The 21741-nt window shown below is 45.0% G+C and overlaps 1 protein-coding gene across 2 annotated transcripts in view; it reads right to left on the bottom strand.

The window, feature by feature from the left end:
- Positions 1 to 21741, bottom strand: part of ABCC4 (ATP binding cassette subfamily C member 4 (PEL blood group)) — a 410039-nt gene that overhangs the window by 199923 nt on the left and 188375 nt on the right. For both annotated transcript variants that reach the window (XM_075336755.1, XM_075336756.1), the window contains 6 exons: positions 11887 to 11983; positions 10948 to 11160; positions 10250 to 10390; positions 9014 to 9051; positions 7913 to 8013; positions 3138 to 3284 (listed from right to left, as the gene is read on the bottom strand). In XM_075336755.1, coding sequence (XP_075192870.1) covers positions 3138 to 3284; positions 7913 to 8013; positions 9014 to 9051; positions 10250 to 10390; positions 10948 to 11160; positions 11887 to 11983 — 737 coding nt within the window. The remainder of the gene's footprint in view (positions 1 to 3137; positions 3285 to 7912; positions 8014 to 9013; positions 9052 to 10249; positions 10391 to 10947; positions 11161 to 11886; positions 11984 to 21741) is intronic.

Raw genomic sequence — 21741 nt, 5'->3', positions numbered from 1 at the left:
TGTGCTGCCTCTATGATTAATGCCCTCCTTACCAAGGCTGAGAGTTTTGGTGGGCAGCCTGCTCGTGGCAGGTTTGTTGATGTGATACCATGTTCTTTCCATTTGATGATAATGGAATTGATGGTGCTCCGGGGATTATCAAAGATTGGTATATTTTTTTAGAACCCAAAACTGACTTGTACGTCTCAACAACTTTGTCTCTCACTTGTTTGGAGATTTCCTTGGTCTTCATGGTGTTAATTGGTTAGTGGTGCCTCTTGCAGCCTCTGTGGTGTTTCAGAAAAGTTGTGTCTATGAGGGGCTGCTGATAAGTCTTTAACTTTGTGATTTTTTTTGTTTCTATGGTAATGAATGTTACATCACATGAAAGCCTTATGTGTCTAATATATGTTTTCAAAATTTTGTGTTTGTTGCTTATGGCAACAGTGTTCTACGCACGTGGGAAAACAAAATGGCGGAGTCTAATGCGACATTCACAGCAACTGAGAGCAGAGGAGTGATAAAATTCTTGTTTCTGCAAGGAAAGTCCGCTAAGGACATTCATGATGACATATCGCAGACATTGGTGGATCAATGCCCTTAATATTCCACAGTTAAGGACTGGGTTGCAAATTTAAAACGGACCACTTCAGCACCAATGATGAGGAACGTCCTGGACGACCGAGAGTGGTTGTTGTTCCGGAGACCGTTGATGCTGTGCACAACCTCATACTGGATAATCAAAGAATTTCAGCTAAAACAATAGCAGACATCATGGGGATTTCACGTGAATGTGTTTGTGTCATTATCCATGAAAATTTAGACATGAGGAAGCTATCTGCAAAGTGGTCCCCAAATGTTTGGCAACAGATCAGAGAAGCATGTGATGAAACTTCCCGGTCCATTTGTCAGTGTTTCCGGACTGATAAGAACTTCCTGGATCGACTGGTCACTATGGATGAGAGCTGGGTTTATTTGTATGACCCTGAAAACAAGGAGCAGTCAAAATAGTGGAGGCATGGTGGTTCTCCTCGTCCAAAGAAGTTTAGGGTATAAAATTCAGCTACTAAGATGATGGCGTCTGTATTCTGGGATAAGGAGGGCAAGGAGGGTTCCACCATCAATGCAAGCTATTACATTGAACTTTTGGACCAATTGAAGGCAGCTCTGAAAGCCAAAAGCCACGGCAAGCTGTCCAAAGGAGTCTTATTCCTGCAAGACAATGCCTCCACTCACACTGCATAAGCAACCACAGCAAAACTGGCAGAGCTGGGCTTCCAGCTGGTTGACCACCCATCTTATTCACCAGTTCTAGCTCCCTTAAACTATGATCTGCTTCCAAACCTGAAAAAAAACACCTCAAGGGTACCAAATTTCACACCATTTCTGATGCCATGGTTGTTACGGATGCCTGGTTTGAGGCACAACATAATTTGCTAGGCTTACAGAACTAGGAATACCGATGTAAGAAGTGTGTTGAAATCAGTGGAGAGTATGTGGATTAGATGTAAAGTTTCATCATCCAATCTCATTTCTTTCTGGGTAAAGCCAAAGACTTATCAGCAGCCCCTCGTATACTGACAGAGCATGTGACTCTTAGATTGCACACAGGCAAACTTCCTTTAACTAAGTATGTGACTTATGAAGGTAATTGCTTGCACCAGAAATTTGTAGGGGCTTCATAGCAAAAGAAGTGAATACATATGCAGATGGCATTCTTTTTATTTATTCAATCCCATAAATTTAATTTTTGCCTATATTTTTCTCACTTCACATCTCCAACGTAGACTATTTAGTGTTGAAGCATCATACACAAATCGGAATACAAAAATAAACACAGGTTGTAATGTAACAGAATAAGTAAAAATCCAAAAGGGGTGAATACTTTTGCAAGGCACTGTAACTTCTGTTACGGTCATTAAGAATTTGTGGTCAATAGATGGTGCCGCGGGTCCGGAGCAGGGACAATAAAAGGTGAAGACGAAGGAGGGTGAGTATAATACTAGGGATAGAGGACTTAAATTAGAAGCACAACTCCAGCAGAAGAAAATAAAACAAAACACTGATCGGGAACCAGATTTTCCCTTATGAGGTGCGTCCCCCACCAATGAGCTCTTGTATAAAGTATTCTGGAATACTGTATATAAGAGCCCAGGCTGCTCTATAGAACATAAAATAACACCTTTATTAACCTCACCTAGGGGGTAGTCTGGTCCAATGGGTGTTGCTGCTCTAGGTCTTGCGCCTCCTCTCCATCTTGTGTGATCGCCGTCCTCCTGCCCAGCCCCTGTGCATGACGCGTCCTGCATCATTCACACAGAGGCCACGCTCCTGCACATGCGCACTTTAATCTGCCCGGCTGAGGGCAGAACAAAGTACTGTCATGCGCATGCGCGGGCAGGCTTTGACCTTTCCTCGCGCCTGCACATTACAGAACATTACTCTGGCATCAGTCGGGCAGATCAAAGTGCGAATGCACAGGAGTGCAATGGAGGCCTCTGTGTGAATGACGCATGACGCAGTATGCACACTATCGCACAAGATGAAGTAGGCGCAGGACCGAGAACAGTGACATCAATCGGACCGGATCACCCACTAGGTGAATATTATATAGGCGTTTTTTACATTATACAGAGCGGCCTGGGATCTTATATAAAGTATTCTAGAATGCTGTATATAAGGGCTCACTGGGGATGGCCTCAGCTAATAATGGTGACAGGTTTCCTTAAAGTTGTGCTTTAACAACTCTAAACACAATAGATAACATAGGATGGATCATTCACAATACATGACGTCACCCCTAGATAAGAGCATGCCCAATGTAGGTGGACCGGGCTTCAGGTGTGCACTGAATGGTCTGTGATAGAGCATTCAGTGCGCATAGGTTTCCCTTGTTCTCGGAAGTACAGGTCCTGTTTACAGAAGAATGGGCTGCTAACAACGGTGCAGCCAAAAAGATAATTTCACCAAACGAACAAGCATTTTATTCATCCCCCAAGTAATCGGTGGCCTGTTTACACTGCATGACCATCATGAAATGAATGTTCGTAGGAATGCTCGTTCATGACAACAATGCAGTGTAAATGGACCTTCACGGGATCATTTTTTTTACCCAGAACAAACCTTTAACACAGAGAAGTGATATAAGAAAAACTTACCAATTGGGTTTCTGTCAAAAAACAACACTGGTGCTCTTAAGAGTGACTGGAACATATTGTTGTGCAACGCCTGGGCAGCCGAGACGAGAACGTGAAACACAAGCAAACTCCGAAGAAAACCAAACACAATGGTAGCCGCAGTCAGACCTGAAACAGTAGGATGAAGACAAGCTGTAAGGTGAGGTTTCCCTTTTACAGAACGGCACACAATAACTATTTTCTGTCCAGGTCAGACTTTTTTTTATTAAACGTTAATAACTATATGGAGATATTTATTTATCTTATGGAATTACTTTGAAAGCAAATCTCTAATGCAGTGTGAAAATCAAAAGAATGGCTTTGCAAGGGAAGACATTCCGGAAACACTCCATTAAACAGCTTCTGTCAGCAGGTTTTTGCTCCCTTATCTGAGAGCAGCATAATGTAGAGACAGAGTCCCTGACTCCAGGGAGGTATCACTTAGCTGATTGAGAAGATCATCACTAGAGGACTAGTAAACTTCCTGCCATGTAGTCCATGAGCTCTGTATAACTCAACCCACAACCCACACAACTGGTTGGTAGCGTTCTGCCTATGCACAGTATACATGGAAAGCTGTCATTGAGATGTGGGCGGGATTATACAGAGCTCAGCATTCAGAGAGCTGGTAGCTCTGCAGCAGATATATTTGGGCATTTGGCGGTGAATATTTAAAAAAGTATTTCAATATTTTGTTTGCCATAAAAAAAATGTGACCCCTGATCACAGAATGCATCAATCTCCTGCACAGACTTAACCCTCCTAATCCTCCAACCTAAATGCACTTTTTGTTAGCTCAATAAGGCCATATGCACTCTTTGCCTCCACTCCCACCCAGGGAACAACTAGCCCCCATGGTGTAATCTGAAGACCGCATTCTGCAAGGGTTAACACAGAGAATTCAGGTATGCCTGTCTTGTCAAGGTCCGATGTGTTGTTTATTTGCTATGTTTGTTTAAGTAGCAGGAACCTTAACATTGCTCGGATTACAAAATCACGGACACGGCGGTGTGGCACGTCCCCTCCTGTGATTGACATCTCACTGCCAATGTACAGTCTCTATAAAGAGCCTGGAGTGGGTGTGGACAGCTACCTGAGCTCAGCTACTTGACTAAACCTAACAATTCATATTCCCTGCACCCAGTAATCTAAGTGATACATCATTGGATTCAGCATTTCTTTGACTACATCATGCTGCTCTCAGATGAGATAGCAAAAATCTGCTGACAGATTCCCTATAAATAAAGTAAAAAAAGTTAAAAACGTTAAAAAAACATACAGGAATTACATCATCTCCCAAAATGCAAAAAATATACCGTATTTTTCGCTTTATAAGACGCACTTTTGTTCCCCCAAATTTTGGGGGAAGGTAGGGGGTGCGTCTTATAATCCGAATATACGGGTCCAGGGGAGGTGGGGGCAACTCTGGAGCGGTGCTGGGGGCTGCTGGAGGCTGGTAGAGGCTTGCGAAGGCTGCTGGAGGCAGCGGGAGATCTCCTGCTCCCGCTTATATAATATGCACAGCCGCTGTCCATCACTGTGGTGCTGAAACCGCACCGCGGTGATGGGCTGGGGGAGCGGCGTATATTATATCTGCCTGCGCCCCCATTTGATCGCACATACCCCCCCCAGGTTAGATATGGCCCCCATGCTGCTGCCCATCCTAAAATAACTCTTTACTTACCTCCTCCAGTGTGTCTCCCTGGTCTCCCCGATCTCACTGCTGCCGCTATGATCAGGCACGCAGAGATCATGTCACTCTGCTGTGCCGATCACATGACCGGCACCGAGAACCAGGAAGTGCAGGAGCTCACCAGCACGGAGGAGACACGAGGGAGGATAGCGCTGAAGAAGGTAAAGTGTTTATTTTACTATGGGCAGCAGCATGGGGGCCATATCTAACACAGGGGGACGTGTGCCACCTGTATTGGATGTGTGCCAGCAATAGGAGACCTGTGCCACCTGTATGGGATGTGTGCCAGCTCTAAGAGACCTGTGCCAGCTGTATTGGATGTGTGCCAGCAATAGGAGACCTGTGCCACCTGTATGGGATGTGTGCCTGCAATAGGAGACCTGTGCCAGCTGTATTGGATGTGTGCCAGCAATAGGAGACCTGTGCCACCTGTATTGGATGTGTGCCAGCTATAGGAGACCTGTGCCAGCTGTATTGGATGTGTGCCAGCAATAGGAGACCTGTGCCACCTGTATTGGATGTGTGCCAGCTATAGGAGACCTGTGCCAGCTGTATTGGATGTGTGCCAGCAATAGGAGACCTGTGCCAGCTGTATTGGATGTGTGCCAGCAATAGGAGACCTGTGCAACCTGTATGGGATGTGTACCAACTATAGGAGACCTGTGCCAGCTGTATTGGATGTGTGCCAGCTTTAGGAGACCTGTGCCAGCTGTACTGGATGTGTGCCAGCTATAGGAGACCTGTGCCAGCTGTATTGGATGTGTGCCAGCTATAGGAGACCTGTGCCAGCTGTATTGGATGTGTGCCAGCTATAGGAGACCTGTGCCAGTTGTACTTGATGTGTGCCAGCTATAGGAGACCTGTGCCAGCTGTAATGGATGTGTGCCAGCTATAGGAGACCTGTGCCAGCAATATGGGATGTGTGCCAGCTATAGGAGACCTGTGCCAGCAATATGGGATGTGTGCCAGCTATAGGAGACTTGTGCCAGCTATAAGAGACTTGTGCTAGCACAGGGGGACATGTGGCATCACAGGGGGACATGTGCCAGCAAAAGGGGGCTATATTCAATATAAGGGGGCCATATCTAAATTAAGGGGGCTAATTATAGGATGGGGGGCTATAAGAGACATATACCCTATATAATTTGTTAGACGGACACTGGCATTATAAGACGGACCCCATTTAACATTAAAAAAAAAAATTCTCTTTTCTTTCACCAAATTTGGGGGTGCGTCTTATAATCAGGTGCGTCTTATAAAGCGAAAAATACGGTACATATTTAGTAGCATAACTGTAAAAGTCTGATCTATTTACATATACAAGTAATTACACTGATTGGTAAAAGTTATAGAGAGGTAAAAAAATCAAAATGCCACAACACAGCAAAAAAAAATAAAAATCCATAAATTATAAAAATGTTTTATTCATCCGAAATGGTATCAATAAAAAACACCAGCTCACCATGCACAAAGTAATCCCTCACACAGCGAAGAGAAAATTAAAAAAAAGTAATGGGTCTAAGAAAATGGTGACACAACCCAAATTTTTTTAGTTTTTGGACAAAGATAAGATTTTTTTTAAGCTACTAAAACAGTAAAAAATAACTATACATGTTTAACATCGGCATAATCAGACTGACCTGGAGAATCATATTTGCATTTTTATTATATTTACCGCACAATGGCGTAAAAATATAAACTAGAAAACAATTCCAGAGTTGTATTTTTTTCACCACACTTTGATCAGGGCAGATCAAAGTGCACCTGCGCACGACCTCACTATCGGCTGGTGTAGATGACGTAGAACGCGTCATCCACACTAGCTTCAGAAGGAGGATAAAGATGGCCGAAAGAGGAGGCGCGAGACCCGGAGAAAGGAGACGCCCATCCAACCAGTCTGCTCCGCACCGACCATTGGTGAGTATTATGAAAATTCGGTGACAGGTTTCCTTTAATTTCAACTTTTTATTTCACTGCTCTACAGCTAACGTTCAGAAACTAAAACAATTGAATTCAACTAATTTTGTGAAGCTAAAAATGAATATGATGCTTAAATTTCCTGACTGGCTCACTGAAGGGGGCCAATATTTATAAATGTTTATGTTTTGCAATAGTGTTTTAGTTTTAGTTATTTGAATTGATGCTAAAGTTGCTCAAAATAAATATCAGAAAATTGTCATAAAATATTCTGCATCTTTATTATTGCAAAAATAATAATATTTCAAAGTACTGAAAGTTTTATGAATTAATGATATGTAGCAATAAAAGGAAAATGCTCTGATATCATAGAAACAAGAGGCAACTAAAAATTGTAAATGTCAGATTTAAATTAAGAGGTCAAAATCAATAAGAAATGTTCATGTCATAAATGAACCTGACAACCTTTGAAAATATGTAGAACAATGTGTTATTTGTACAAATCAAAACTGCGGTAATTGTCCAAGGCCACCAGAGGTGCAAAATGTAAAAAAAAAAAAACCTGACAGCGAAAGGTTTTTTTAGGCGGCTGTAAATGGTCCTGCAAATTAATGTTGATTAAAAGCTGCTGAGATAAAAAATGCTAGCTAAAATTACAAAAAAAAAATAAAAATAAAAAAAATCGCACACTAGGATGACATATGGAATACCAAACAGATTTTACTCGTCCACGTTTTCTGGTTGAAAATGGGACTGATTTTTATTCGCAGATGTGAGCAAACCCTAAGGGCTCACTCTCACTGGCGTATAACTGCAGCGAGTCCCGGATCACACACACCCATCAAGTCTATGGGTGCGAGTGAAACATTAGACTGCACTGACGTAATCCAAGTCTGATATACAATACACTGAGTCAGACAATGGAGAAATTAATCTTTCCTTCTCCATTCCTGTGCTCTTATCCTCGCAACGGATGCTATATGCTAGTGTGTCCCTGGCCTTACTCTGAGAATCATTTGCAAATATCAGCTGATTTCAGCTTCTAACAAAAAGACACCCATGATAATCTACCCGTACCGTATAAGACGCTGCACAAGAAGCCATGAAATTATTAACTAGAATGAAAATATGCATAAATTTACATTACCGGCATACACTCCCAGGTATAAGTTGAGATCTAACTTTTCAGGCTGTGCGTCACTGCTATTGGTCGTAGTAGTAACATTTAGTTTTTCTTGTTCCATTGCCCTAATAAATAAATCAGAAAAGTTTAGAATAATAAATACTATCAGTCAGCGAGTGTTACATCATCGCAATATCAGTATATCCCCTTAAAGGACCAGTTATAGCCGTTTTTTTAAAACGACTGTAAGGATCATTAAAGGGAATCTGTCACTAAGATCTTGCTATCCCATCTGAAAACAGCACATTCTGGAAAATGCTGTAGGAAGGAAACAAAAGATATCAGAATATTTCTTTACAGTCATTAAATGGGTTTTGTATACCAGAAAATGATGGCATATCCCTTGGATGTGATACATAGAGATGAGCGGACCCGTGGAAGTTAGTTTGGAGTCTTGATCTGGACTTTAGATAAAGTTCAGTTTAGGACCCAGATTTGACCTGAACCAGAATGGAAGTCACTAATTGGGCAGTTCAGATCTCTGCCCAGATACAGCCAGCCATAAAAAGGACACTTCCGGAGGCAGGATTTTTCCAATTTTTTTTGTTTGGTGCACACTACATCCAATCACGCTGCTGTTACTCACAGTGAGAGCCATTTAAACACTGCGAGCGACTTGCACTGGGCTGAGCACCGAGCGTACCCAAGCACAGCGATCCTCGCGCAAGTGGTGTTCACATGTAAAGCCCCTAAACTAAGAATTTGGACTCTGTTTTTTTTGTAAAGTCTGTGTTCGGTATGAACACTGAACCTTGGTTTCGCTCATCTCTAGTGATACACCATGCTTTACATTTATGGTGCTGGCAGCAAGAAGTAGACACACAGGGTTATAAATGTACAGTGTGGGCTTAGGTGCTGCGATATATAGATGACATCCTGCTGCAATATCAGGTTATCCAGCTGGTGCCGGTTTAATCACATCACTACATCACATTTAAAAGCAAATGCAGCACGTAAGTGATTTACCAAGTAACAGGGCTCCAGAAGTATTGCTTTCAAAATTAATCAGATTTGTACAAATGTTTCTAAGCAATTAGTAAGTTAGCACTTATACTGAACACTTACCAATAAGAAAGCCACCAGTCTTGCAAAACGTATGTAACCTGAGGGTAGATATGCAATACAATGTAACAACAGTAATACAACCATATCTGAAGTATAAGTGATTGCTCCATTATTCAAATTAGATGAAAAATGTTTCAGTTAGATCAAGCTAAGTTAATGTATAAATGTGGCATAGAATTTGCAGATTGGTTACTTTACGTTGGCTATGATCTACATTACTTCATTCTAAGTATAATAGAAAACGTATGATGCTGAAAGTTTTTCTATCTGTCCCATCTCCGATGGACCCTGACAGCACACTGTGTTCTTTATTGGTTGTATGTTCTTATGAGGAGAAGATCAAGAATGAAACAAATGTGGTAGACTGAAACCACCCAAGACTTAAATCCCCAAGACGTAAACCCCCCCCAAGACTTAACCCCCCCCCAAGACTAACACCACCCAAAACTAAAACTATTCAAGACTAAAACTACTAAAGACTAAAACCACCCAAGACTAAAACTATTCAAGACTAAAACTACTAAAGACTAAAACCACCCAAGAAAAACTCACCTAAGACTAAGGGGTACTTTGCACGCTGCGACATCGCAGGCCGATGCTGCGATGCCGAGCGCGATAGTACCCACCCCCGTCGCAGCAGCGATATCCTTGTGATAGCTGCCGTAGCGAACATTATCGCTACGGCAGCTTCACATGGACTCACCTGTCCTGCGACCGTCGCTCTGGCCGGCGACCCGCCTCCTTGTTAAGGGGGCGGGTAGTGTGGCGTCATAGCGACGTCACACGCCAGGCGGCCAATCGGAGCGGAGGGGCGGAGATGAGTGGGATGTAAACATCCCGCCCATCTCCTTCCTTCCGCATATCCTACGGAAGCCGCAGTGACGCCGGTAGGAGATGTTCCTCGCTCCTGCGGCTTCACACACAGCGATGTGTGCTGCCGCAGGAGCGAGGAACAACATCGGACTGTCGCGTCAGCGTAATCATGGATTACGCCGACGCTGCACCGATGATACGATTACGACGCTTTTGCGCTCGTTAATCGTATCATCGAGCCTTTACACACTACGATGTCGCATGCAATGCCGGAAGTGCGTCATTTTCAATTTGACCCCACCGACATCGCACCTGCGATATCGTAGTGTGCAAAGCCTGCCTAAAACCACCCAAAAGACATGATCTCATGGTAACAGCATATAGGAACCATTTACTCTTTTTAACAACCAGACACCAACATACCTGTGCTAAGATGTTTAGCAGAAAAAGGATAAAAATCATAAAGTAGCTAGATCCAGAGAGGAAGTATTTCTTGTACACTTTGAAGCCAACAGTTCCTTCCGAGCGACTCTCCTCCTGAATTGCTGTCAGAACAGGCTCCGTCTATTGTAGTCAAGAGAACACAGAAGTGAAAAGACACCAACATTATATCATGAATGATATTAAAGTATAAAATATTTTATGGCTAGGGTCAGACAGCCATACATTGCCTTATCCAATTATGCCAATTACATTTTGATCGAACTGTAATCAGAGTTTGGTCAGTGTCAGCATGTTGTGATCCCATTCTCTGTGATGACAAAATTGGAGCACATTGTGATGAGAAGATGGGCTGCTCTCAATCTTTTCCATTGTGTTAGTGCGCGGAAATCAGACTGCACTCTTATGTCTCTTAAGCGTAGTCCAATGATTTCCATGCACTCATAGACTTAGATAATCGGATCAAACTCGGACATGCTATGCTTTTTTCATCAGAACGACTCACTCCGAGGGGAAAAAAATGCCCCATGGACTAACATTACTTCGAGCACAATCCAATGTTTCGTCTTATCACATTTGGACAGAAAATATGGCCATCTGAACCAACCATAATTGTGTGAACGTCATAGCATTACAACACAAATACATTTCAAGCAGAAACATAGCAGTGCTTCACTTACTGGCAGGGCATCTGTAGCCCCCTCCTTCTGTGACTGTGAAGACGAGTCTTGGGACAAGACTGATGACTGAGAGAAGGTTCGGTTCCTGGATGACTTGATTAGTTGTCCATCTTGGGTTGGGGACTGGTCTTCTTCTCCACTTTTCAGTAACGATGCAAAATCAACACCTGACTTTAGAAGCTCGGGAAATGTTCCCTTTCCAACCATCTGACCCTTGAGTTAAGAAAAAAGAATTATAAGTTCAATTGTTTCCTACCGAAGTGGGAGAATGTTCTTTTTTGGGGTATGTTCTCATGTAGCATCGGCATCATGGTCCTACTGCAGAAATAGTTACCACTAAAATATTGTTGAAAAAACTAAAAGGATGCTGGTGAGCCACATGCTTCATGCTTTGTATTGCAAAATGGCAAAGTACACAGTGACATTTCCAGACTAAACCAACTTGCAGCGTATTTCAAATCTACAGCGTTGGTCAGTGTGTGCTGCAGAGATTTTTCGCAGCATGTGGATGAGATTTCTCACAATGCTCATACCGTAAAAAAGGCGTGTTTTTTCTAATAGCAAATATGCAATTAAAAATCCATTGCATTTTCACAAAAAAGCTCATAAGAAGGTTCACATACGTATTTAAAGCATTGCTACAGAATTATCAAAAATCAGGATCAAATGTGTAGATATATATTAGATGCTGTACTTTACATCTTCTTTTGCTGTGGTTTCTTTTTGCATTTTCAGTACATATCTCAAGATATATTAAGCAAGGAAAACAATAACAGATGACGTTGTATGTTGGATTTTCTTTGATGATTAAAAATAAAAATGTATGGAGAGAAAAGAGGAACAGGAGGAAAAAAACAAAAAAACTTTCATTTTTAGAGACTCATGCACTTGATTGCATTCTGCATATTCTTAACATGGTGCCAAGACATTGCTATGTACCTCTTTTATGATCAGAATCTGCTTGGCTGCATTCAGATACTGTAGTTGATGGGTCACCAAAATGCATAACTTTTTGCGTAGAGCCTGGCAGATGCACCTAAGAAGAAAGAAGGTAAATCCTATATCAGTTCATTAACTACAAGTACATGAAATTATTGATGTAAATATGGTCAAGGTAATATAACAGCATACAACACAACAAATCCAGGTATAAAATACAAGCGGTTAACAGTTCATACAGTGGAAAAAAAAAAGTATTTCGTCAGCCACCAATTGTGCAAGTTCTCCCACTTAAAAAGATGAGAGAGGCCTGTAAGTGACATCATAGGTAGACCACAATTATGAAAGACAAAATGAGAAAACAAATCCAGAAAATCACCTTGTCTGAGTTGGTAAGATTATATATGCAAATTATGGTGGAAAAAAAGTATTTGGTCAATAGCAAAAGTTAATCTTAATATTTTGTTATATATCCTTTGTTGGCCATGACAGATATCAAACGTTTTCTGTAAGTCTTCACAAGGTTGGCACACACTGTTGGTTGTATGTTGGCCCATTCCTCCAGAAGGATTAGTAGAGTAGTGTAGAGTAGTGATATTTTGGGCCTGTCGCTGGGCAACACAGACTTTCATCTCCCTCCAAAGGTTTTCTATGGGGTTGAGATCTGGAGACTGGCTAGGCCACTCCAGGACCTTCATATGCCACTCCTTTGTTGCCCTAGCGGTGTTTTTGGGATCATTATCATGCTGAAAGACCCAGCCACGCTTCACCTTCAATGTCCTTGCTGATGAAAGGAGATTTGCACTTAAAATCTCATGATATATGGCTCCATTCATTCATGTACACTGATCAGTCATCCTGGTCCCTTTGCAGAGAAAGAGTACAAGGATTTCTCTGCAAGCCAGTGGTAGATGCAAAAAAATCAGTAGACCCTTTATTCAAAAAGAGTATAACAAATCATTAACATACAGCTGATAAATTAGGCAGAGGTGAAATATCGTCTGCAAGGAGTGAAAATGAGTCGCGTTTCAGCTACACCTTCTTCACAGTCGCGGTAAGCTGGCAATCCTTGTCTTTTTTTAATTTTGCAGAGAAACAGCCCCAAAGCATGATGTTTACACCCCCATCTTTTCAGTTAGCCATTAAAAGGTATCAACCACTGAAGACTTTCAGTTCTTTTAAACAATTTTTTTATATCTACTGTCTAACATTGTACAAAGATATATTTTACCTGTATCCTAAGGGCATGAGCAGACGACCATATTCAGATCACACTCGGAAGTATGTTACTCAATAAGGCATGTCCAAATTTTGTTTCGGACACAGTGGTCCGAAAAAAAAAAATTGAAGTATCCACGATTTCCTTCCAGAATCCGATGGCACTCGGCCATTCAAGACTATGAAAAATAAAAATCGGAAAAAAATTGGATGTCATCAGTGTGGTCCAATTTTTATGAACTGACAGACTGTAGAGGGAGGAGGACCTTTTATTTTACTCCACCTCCTATAAAAACGGATACTATTCTGATCTGAGTCTGATCAGCAAAATTGGACCATTTTTCTCAAATGGAGAAAATACAGTTGATTGAATCCAGTCTCACAATAACTCTGGAACGCTGACCATCATACAGCCTAAGAACAGTAACCCCGCTGTCGTTTTTTTAGAAACATTGATAAGTAAAGATAAGAGAAATGTGGAACACATACAGTGTCTGTATAAAATCCTACACAGATGGCAAAAAAATTAAGACTAAAAAATGACAACGAGCAAGGAATACACTTGCCATAAATAGAAAGATGACAGGAATCCAGGTCTGTGCAATTAAAGAAGGGAATTTTGTTTACTTACCGTAAATTCCTTTTCTTCTAGCTCTAATTGGGAGACCCAGACAATTGGGGTGTATAGCTTCTGCCTCCGGAGGCCACACAAAGTATTACACTTAAAAGTGTAAGGCCCCTCCCCTTCTGCCTATACACCCCCCGTGGGATCACGGGCTCCTCAGTTTTAGTGCAAAAGCAAGAAGGAGGAAAGCCAATAAACTGGTTTAAGCAAATTCAAACCGAAGGAATATCGGAGAACTGAAACCATTCAACATGAACAACATGTGTATACAAAAAAACAGGGGCGGGTGCTGGGTCTCCCAATTAGAGCTAGAAGAAAAGGAATTTACGGTAAGTAAACAAAATTCCCTTCTTCTTTGTCGCTCTATTGGGAGACCCAGACAATTGGGATGTCCAAAAGCAATCCCTGGGTGGGTAAAATAATACCTCGTAATAGAGCCGTAAAACGGCCCCTTCCTACAGGTGGGCAACCGCCGCCTGAAGGACTTGTCTGCCTATGCTGGCATCCGCCGAATCATAGGTATGCACCTGACAGTGTTTCGTGAAAGTGTGGAGGCTGGACCAGGTAGCCGCCTGACACACAAGCTGAGCCGTAGCCTGGTGCCTCAAGCCCAGGACGCATCCACCGCTCTGGTAGAATGGACCTTCAGCCCTGAGGGAACCGTAAACCCAGCAGAACGATAAGCTCGAGAATTGGTTCCTTGAACCACCGAGCCAGTCTTGATTTGGAAGCTTGCGACCCTTTACGCTGGCTAGCGACAAGGACAAAGAGTGCTTCCGAGCGGCGCAGGGGCGCCGTACGATCGATGTAGAGTCTGAGTGCTCTCACCAGATCTAATCAAGTGCAAATCCTTTTCACATTGGTGAACTGGATGAAGACAAACAGAGGGTACGGGGATACCCTGATTGAGATGAAAAGGGGGGATACCACCTTAGGGAGAAATTCCGGAACCGGACGCAGAACCCCTTGACCTGGTGAGACACCGGGAAGGGGACTTTGCACGACAATGCTGCCCCGACAGACACTCTCCGAAGTGAAGTGACTGCCCCTAGGAAAACCACTTTCTGCGAAAGGCGTGAGAGAGAAAAATCCCTCATAGGCTCAAATGGTGGTTTCTGAAAAACCATCAGCACCCTGTTCAAATCACAGGGTTCGAACAGTCGTTTGTAAGGAAGGACTAAGCGGCAACCCTCCTGCAGGAAACGTGCGTACCTGAGGAAGTCTTGCTAGGCGCTTCTGAAGAAAATACAGAGAGCGCTGAGATTTGTCCCTTAAGGGAGCCGAGCGACAAACCTTTTTCCAAACCGGATTGCAGGAAGGAAAGAAAGTAGGCAAGGCAATTGGCCAGGGAGAAACTCCCTGAACAGAGCACCAAGATAAGAATATCTTCCACGTTCTGTGGTAGATCTTGGCAGATGTGTGTTTTCTGGCCTGTCTCATAGTGGTGATGACCTCTTGAGATAACCCTGCAGATGTTAGGATCCAGGACTCAATGGCCACACCATCAGGTTGAGGGTCGCAGAATTCAGATGGAAAAAACGACCCTTGAGACAGCAAGTCTGGTCGGTCTGATAGTGCCCACGGTTGGCCTACCGTGAGATGCCACAGATCCGGGTACCACGACCTCGTTGGCCATTCTGGAGCGACGAGGATAGCGCGGCGGCAGTCGGACCTGATCTTGCGTAACACTCTGGGCAACAGTGCCAGAGGTGGGAACGCATAAGGGAGTTGAAAACTGCGACCAATCCTGAACAAAGGCGTCTGCCGCCAGAGCTCTGTGATCGTGAGACCGCACCATGAATGCCGGGACCTTGTTGTTGTGCTGAGACGCCATTAGGTCGACGTCCGGCATCCCCCAGCGGCAACAGATCTCCTGAAACACGTCCGGGTGAAGGGACCATTCCCCTGCGTCCATGCCCTGGCGACTGAGAAAGTCTGCTTCCCAGCTTTCTACGCCCGGGGTGTGGACTGCGGATATGGTGGAGGCCGTGGCTTCCTCCCACATCAAAATCCGTCGGACTTCCAGGAAGGCTTGCCGACTGCGTGTTCCTCCTTGGAGATTGATGTAAGCCACCGCTGAAGAGTTGTCCGATTGAATTCGGATCTGCTTGCCTTCCAGCCACTGCTGGAAAGCTTTTAGGGCAAGGCACACTGCCCTGACTTCCAGAACATTGATCTGAAGGGAGGACTCTTGCTGAGTCCACGTACCCTGAGCACTGTGGTGGAGAAAAACTGCTCCCCACCCTCACAGACTCGCGTCCGTCGTGACCACCGCCCAGGATGGGGGTAGGAAGGATTTCCCCTTCGACAATGAAGTGGGAAGAAGCCATTACCGAAGAGAATCTTTGGCTGCCTGAGGGAGGGAGACGTTCCTGTCGAGAAACGCCGACTTCCTGTCCCATTTGCTAAGGATGTCACATTGTGCAACCCTGCTGCAGTGACCGCTGTTTGTCCAGCGGAAGTATCACCATCGCCGATAGGGCATGAAATTCCATGCCTAGATATGTCAGCGATTGTGCCGGTGTCAGATTTGACTTTGGAAAATTGATGATCCACCCGAAGCTCTGGAGAATCTGTAGAGTAGCGTTGAGGCTGTGTTGGCATGCCCCTTGAGAGGGTGCCTTGACAAGCCGAACGTCCAGGTAAGGAATCACCGAGTGTCCCTGAGAGTGGAGGACCGCTACTACTGTTGCCATGACCCTGGAGAAAACCCGCGGGACTGTCGCCAGGCCAAAATGCAGTGCCGCGAACAGAAGGTGTTCGTCTCCTATGTTGAACTGCAGGAAGCGCTGATGCTCTGGAGCGATCGGCACGTGGAGATAAGCGTCCTTGATACCGATCGATGCAAGGAATCTCCTTGGGACATTGAGACGATGACGGAGCGGAGGGATTCCTCCGGAACCGCCTGGTTTTAACGTGTCTGTTGCCCTGACGGAAAGACCCGCCATTTTTTGGGACCACAAACAAGTTGGAGTAAAAACCGTGACCCTGTTGCTGAAAAGGAACCGGGACCACCACTCCTTCTGCCTTCAGAGTGCACACCGCCTGCCTGAGAGCCTCGGCTCTCTTGGGAGGCGTAGATGTTCTGAAGAATCGAGTCGGAGGACGAGAGGAAAACTCTCTCCTGTAACCGTGATTTAGGCCGTGAATCGGCATTCCTCTGATCCTTCTGAGGCCTTTTGGACGAGGAGAATTGGACCTGCCCGCGCCCCGCAAGGACCGAAACCTCGACTGTCCCCTACTCTGTTGGGGTAAGATCGGTTTAGCCTGAGGAAAGGATGTATCCTTTTCCTTTTGATTGTTTGATGATTTCATCCAGTCGCTCACCAAACAAGCGGTAACCAGAGATTGGCAAACTGGTTAGGCACCTTTTGGAAGCAGAATCTGCCTTCCCTTCTCGCAACCACAAGGCTCTGCGTATTACCACTGAATTGTCGGACGCAACCGCCTTCCGGCTCGCCGAGTCCAGGACAGCATTGATGGCGTATGACGCAACCGCTGACGTTTGAGATGTTAAAGACGCAGCCTGCGACGCAGACAAACGTGTAACTGCTTCAATTTGCGCTTGAGCCGCTGAGACCGCTTGGAGCGCCCAGACGGCTGCGAAAGCTGGAGCAAAAGACGCGGCAATAGCTTCATAGATGGATCTGAACCAGAGCTCCATCTGTCTGTCAGTGGCATCTTTGAGTGAAGCCATATCTTCCACTGCAACTAAGGATTTAGCCGCTGGAGATAGGCGGTCCACATTGGAACACTGAACCCAGCCCTTGACAACGTCGAAAGGGAAGAGATACGTGTATCCTTAAGGCGTTTGGAAAAAACGATATCTGGACAAGCCTGGTTGGTCTGGACTGCCTCCCTGAAGTCAGAGTGATCCAGAAACGTACTCAATGTACGCTTGGGGAACCTGAAACGGAACTTCTCCTGCTGAGAAGCTGACTCCTCAGGCGTAGGAGCTGAGGGAGAAATAACCAACATTTGATTGATGGACGCCGTAAGATCGTTCATTACGGTATCACAATCAGGTGTATCCAGGTAGAGAACGTTCTCAGGATCAGAATCCTGATCAGATACCTCCGCCTCATCATAGAGAGTGTCCCCATGCTGAGGCCCTGAATGATGCGGTGATGTCGAGGGATGCTCCCAGCGAGGTCGCTTAGGGGGTCTGGGACTGCGGTCCGAGTCAGACCCCTCACCCTGGGATCCCTGAGACACTCCAGGAGCACCTTGTTGTACCAACTGGAGGGGGACCAGGGGTAATGAAACAACAGTGCCCATGGTCTGAGAGACCGGTCTGGACTGCAAGGCTTCTAGTATCATAGCCAGACTGCAAGGCTTCTAGTATCATAGCCATAGTCTCAGAAAGTCTGAAGTAAATGCTGCAAACTCCGTCCCCATCACCTGGACCATTAGCAGAGACTCCGGCTGAGTAAGTTCCACAAGGACCGTGCATTGCATACAATTGGGGTCCGTGGAACCTGCCGGCAGTATAGCCGTACATGCTGTACAGGCTGCATAGAAAACCTGTGCTTCTGCACCCTTGTTTTTCACAGACGATATGCTGTTATCTCCTCCGAACAATCAAGGAGGGTATATAGCCAAAATACAAAAGTGCGACCGAACAGTGCAATGTATAGCGTACAAGCATATATCTATATGTGCATTTCGGCACTAGTGGGGTCAGCACCACAGGTGCTGCTTACCGCCCGCTCACAGCGGTTGTGTGACCACCAGAATCCCTGCCAGGGTCTTCCCAAACTTGTCTCTTTTCTCAGCCACAGAAAAAACTGACATGAATGGCTGCCGGCGTCCTGTGTAGAGGAGGAGGCCGTGGGCGTGCCCCAGAAAGTGCGGGAATCCGGTTTCACACTGTGTACAGTGAGAGGGGTGGAGTATGCAAAGCATGCTCCAGCTCTCAGCGCTGCCGTGCTGTGCAGCGTCACGCCCTTACCCTGACTGGCAGGCCTGTGGGCGGTAACGAAGTGAGACTAGGCCGCAAAAGCCGGGGACTAGAGTGATAAGCGCGGTCCGGCATATAAGCCCTGGTCGGCGCGGAAGTCCCCGGCGCACCACAAGTCCCAGCCGCGCCTGAGATAAAAATGGCAGCGGCGGTTAGCGCGGCAGTCCCCCAATACTCTAACACACCCAGCTACGCTGTAGTGTGCGATGGCACCAGTGCGGGCAGCGCCGCCGTCCCTGGCGCACTAACACACCCAGCAGTGCTGCCGTGTGTCTGTGCGCGGTCCCCTTTATGGGGACACAGAGTACCTCAATCGTAGCAGGGCCATGTCCCTGAAGATACTCAGCTCCATGTCCAGCAGAGTCCCAGGGGCTGTGGATGGAGCACGGTCTCCTGTGCCTGGAGACCGATAAGATCCCACTTCACCCAGAGCCCTAAGGGGATGGGGAAGGAAAGCAGCATGTGGGCTCCAGCCTCCGTACCCGCAATGGGTACCTCAACCTTAACAAACACCGCCGACAAAAGTGGGGTGAGAAGGGAGCATGCTGGGGGCCCTAGTATGGGCCCTCTTTTCTTCCATCCGACATAGTCAGCAGCTGCTGCTGACTAAACAGTGGAGCTATGCGTGGAATGTCTGACCTCCTTCGCACAAAACATGAAAACTGAGGAGCCCGTGATCCCACAGGGGGTGTATAGGCAGAAGGGGAGGGGCCTTACACTTTTAAGTGTAATACTTTGTGTGGCCTCCGGAGGCAGAAGCTATACACCCAATTGTCTGGGTCTCCCAATAGAGCGACAAAGAAATAGCCTTTATAATGTGTGGCTGAAGCTCTGCCCACCCGCAGAGGGCCAATGGATGCCTGATTGGAACACAAAATTGTTCGCCAATTAGCTATTGCATTGGGTGGAATTTTGGCCAGCCACCGCCTGTGTTCAAACCCTTATTCCTCTATAATTAAAGTACAACTAAGTTTCAACCTTTGAATAGGTCTTCATCAAGCAATAATACTTGCTTCAACAGTCAAAACATTGCTGTACTGTACTAATGAATTAATAAAAAGACCATTTTATTTGCACAGCCACCAGGATTGCTGTTACCTCTTTCTCTTTATACAAGGTGAAGCAAAGCTTAAAAGGAGCCTATGTCCTGTAGATATAAACATTCAACCGCTAGCTATAGATCTGCCCACCCTTAACTTTCTTTTATTTTGGTAAAAAGAGGTCTGTCACTTGGTATAGATTCTTTTTATTTTGTGTAAACGCTAATGTTCTCCTGAATCTGGCATTTTTTTTATCATGTTTCTGTGCCTCTCCATTTCTGAGCTATGGCCCTCTCTTTCCTGTATGTAAATCTAGTTTTGTTAGCCAAATGCGCATGGTCCTCAACTCTTCTCTATCTGTCTAGCACAGCAGAGCTGCTGGGTCATAGGAGACAGATATGAAAGTGATTTGTGGCATAAGGCTATGGCTTTGTAGCGCAGCATAACTGCATGCGTCCTGCGTCCCCTGCATAATCTATGGAGATTGTGCAGGGGCCGTGCGCACGTGGCGTCTTAGAGCGCAGCGCTTCGGCTGCTGCCAGAAGCGTGCGTTCTAAGAAGTGACATGTCACTTCTTCCGTGCGCTTTGCCGGCAGCCCCTGCTCTGTCTATGGCAGGAGCTGCAGGCAGAGCGCATGGAATCGGCTTTTTTTTTTTCACTACGGACATTTTCTGCAGCGATTTGAAGCGCACGTGTGCTCTTCAGATCGCTGCAGAAATTTCTGCAGTGACTGTACGCAACGTGCGCACATAGCTTAACAGGTCACAGATTTCCCCTGTAACTTAGGTTTCTATAGATGTCTCAGTTACGGGGGAAAAAATGCTCAATAAAAGGGGGAAAAAATGTTAACCAAGATCTCTTATAATCCCTGGGACAAATGATGTAAACAATAAATAAATAGATAAATAAATCTGGAAACTAAAATCCTCATTGTAAAAAAAATGTAGATTTTGTTTTCATTCAAAATTGTGTGTGTGTGTGTGTGTGTGTGTGTATATATATATATACACACACACACACACACACACACACAAACACACACAAAGATACATATATTTGTTCCGGCAGTGTGCTCTTAAAACAAGTTACTCTTATATCAACCAAATTTATATAATATGGAAGTAATTGAAACGCAAACAACTCGTTCCACAAACCAAAAATATCTACTGTATTTATACAAACTTATTACAGTCATGATAATGTACTGTATTCATATAAGATTATTACAGTACACTAATATAAAATACTGTACAGTACAGAGTAAAAAACACATAAAACAAATTAAACTGCACATTAGCTTACAATAGAATTATTGGTGTGCGAGGGGTATAGTACAAGCAATGTGCTGGACTGGTTATCCAAAAGAAAGTACAATACTGTATCCACAAATGTCCCATCCTGGTCCCCTATTGTGCCATTCCACACCCGTACAAGCACACACGAACACACACAAACACATACAAACACATGCAAACACACACAAACACACACAAACACACACAAACATGCACGCACACACACATAGAATGCTCACCTTACCTTCCGTTCAATAGCCGGCCGCCTGGATCTTGCAGTTCATTGGTACATGATGTGTATCGGGTAACCATCGCAACGAGGGAGGACCTTCCGCTGCCAGAGCGCTGACGTCAAAGGCAGGAGCCGCTTGCCTCTGATTGGTCAGCGCACTGCCTTTGAGTAGCGGCTGACAGCGGAAGTTCCTATCTCGTCGCAATGGTTACCGATATACATCCTGTAGCGGCGATCTACAAGAACCGAGAGGCCGACAATGGAACGGAAGGTAAGGTGAGCATACATAATATGTGTGTGTGCGTGCGTGTTTGTGCATGTTTGTGTGTGTTTGTGTGCGTTTGTGCTGATTGTAAGAGCGGATCAGAGCGCGGTGGATGTATGGAACCGGAAGTGTGTGTGGTATATTGCTCATACGGCAAAGCTTGCTTGTAAAGTGAGTTACAAATTTACAGCAAGCTTTGCTCATTAAGCGGAATACTTG

This window comes from Anomaloglossus baeobatrachus, chromosome 2 (assembly GCF_048569485.1).
Source record: "Anomaloglossus baeobatrachus isolate aAnoBae1 chromosome 2, aAnoBae1.hap1, whole genome shotgun sequence".
Taxonomy (NCBI): Eukaryota; Metazoa; Chordata; class Amphibia; order Anura; family Aromobatidae; genus Anomaloglossus; species Anomaloglossus baeobatrachus.
Note: the sequence above shows the minus strand (reverse complement) of the source record. Positions and strands in the feature narration are given on the sequence as shown.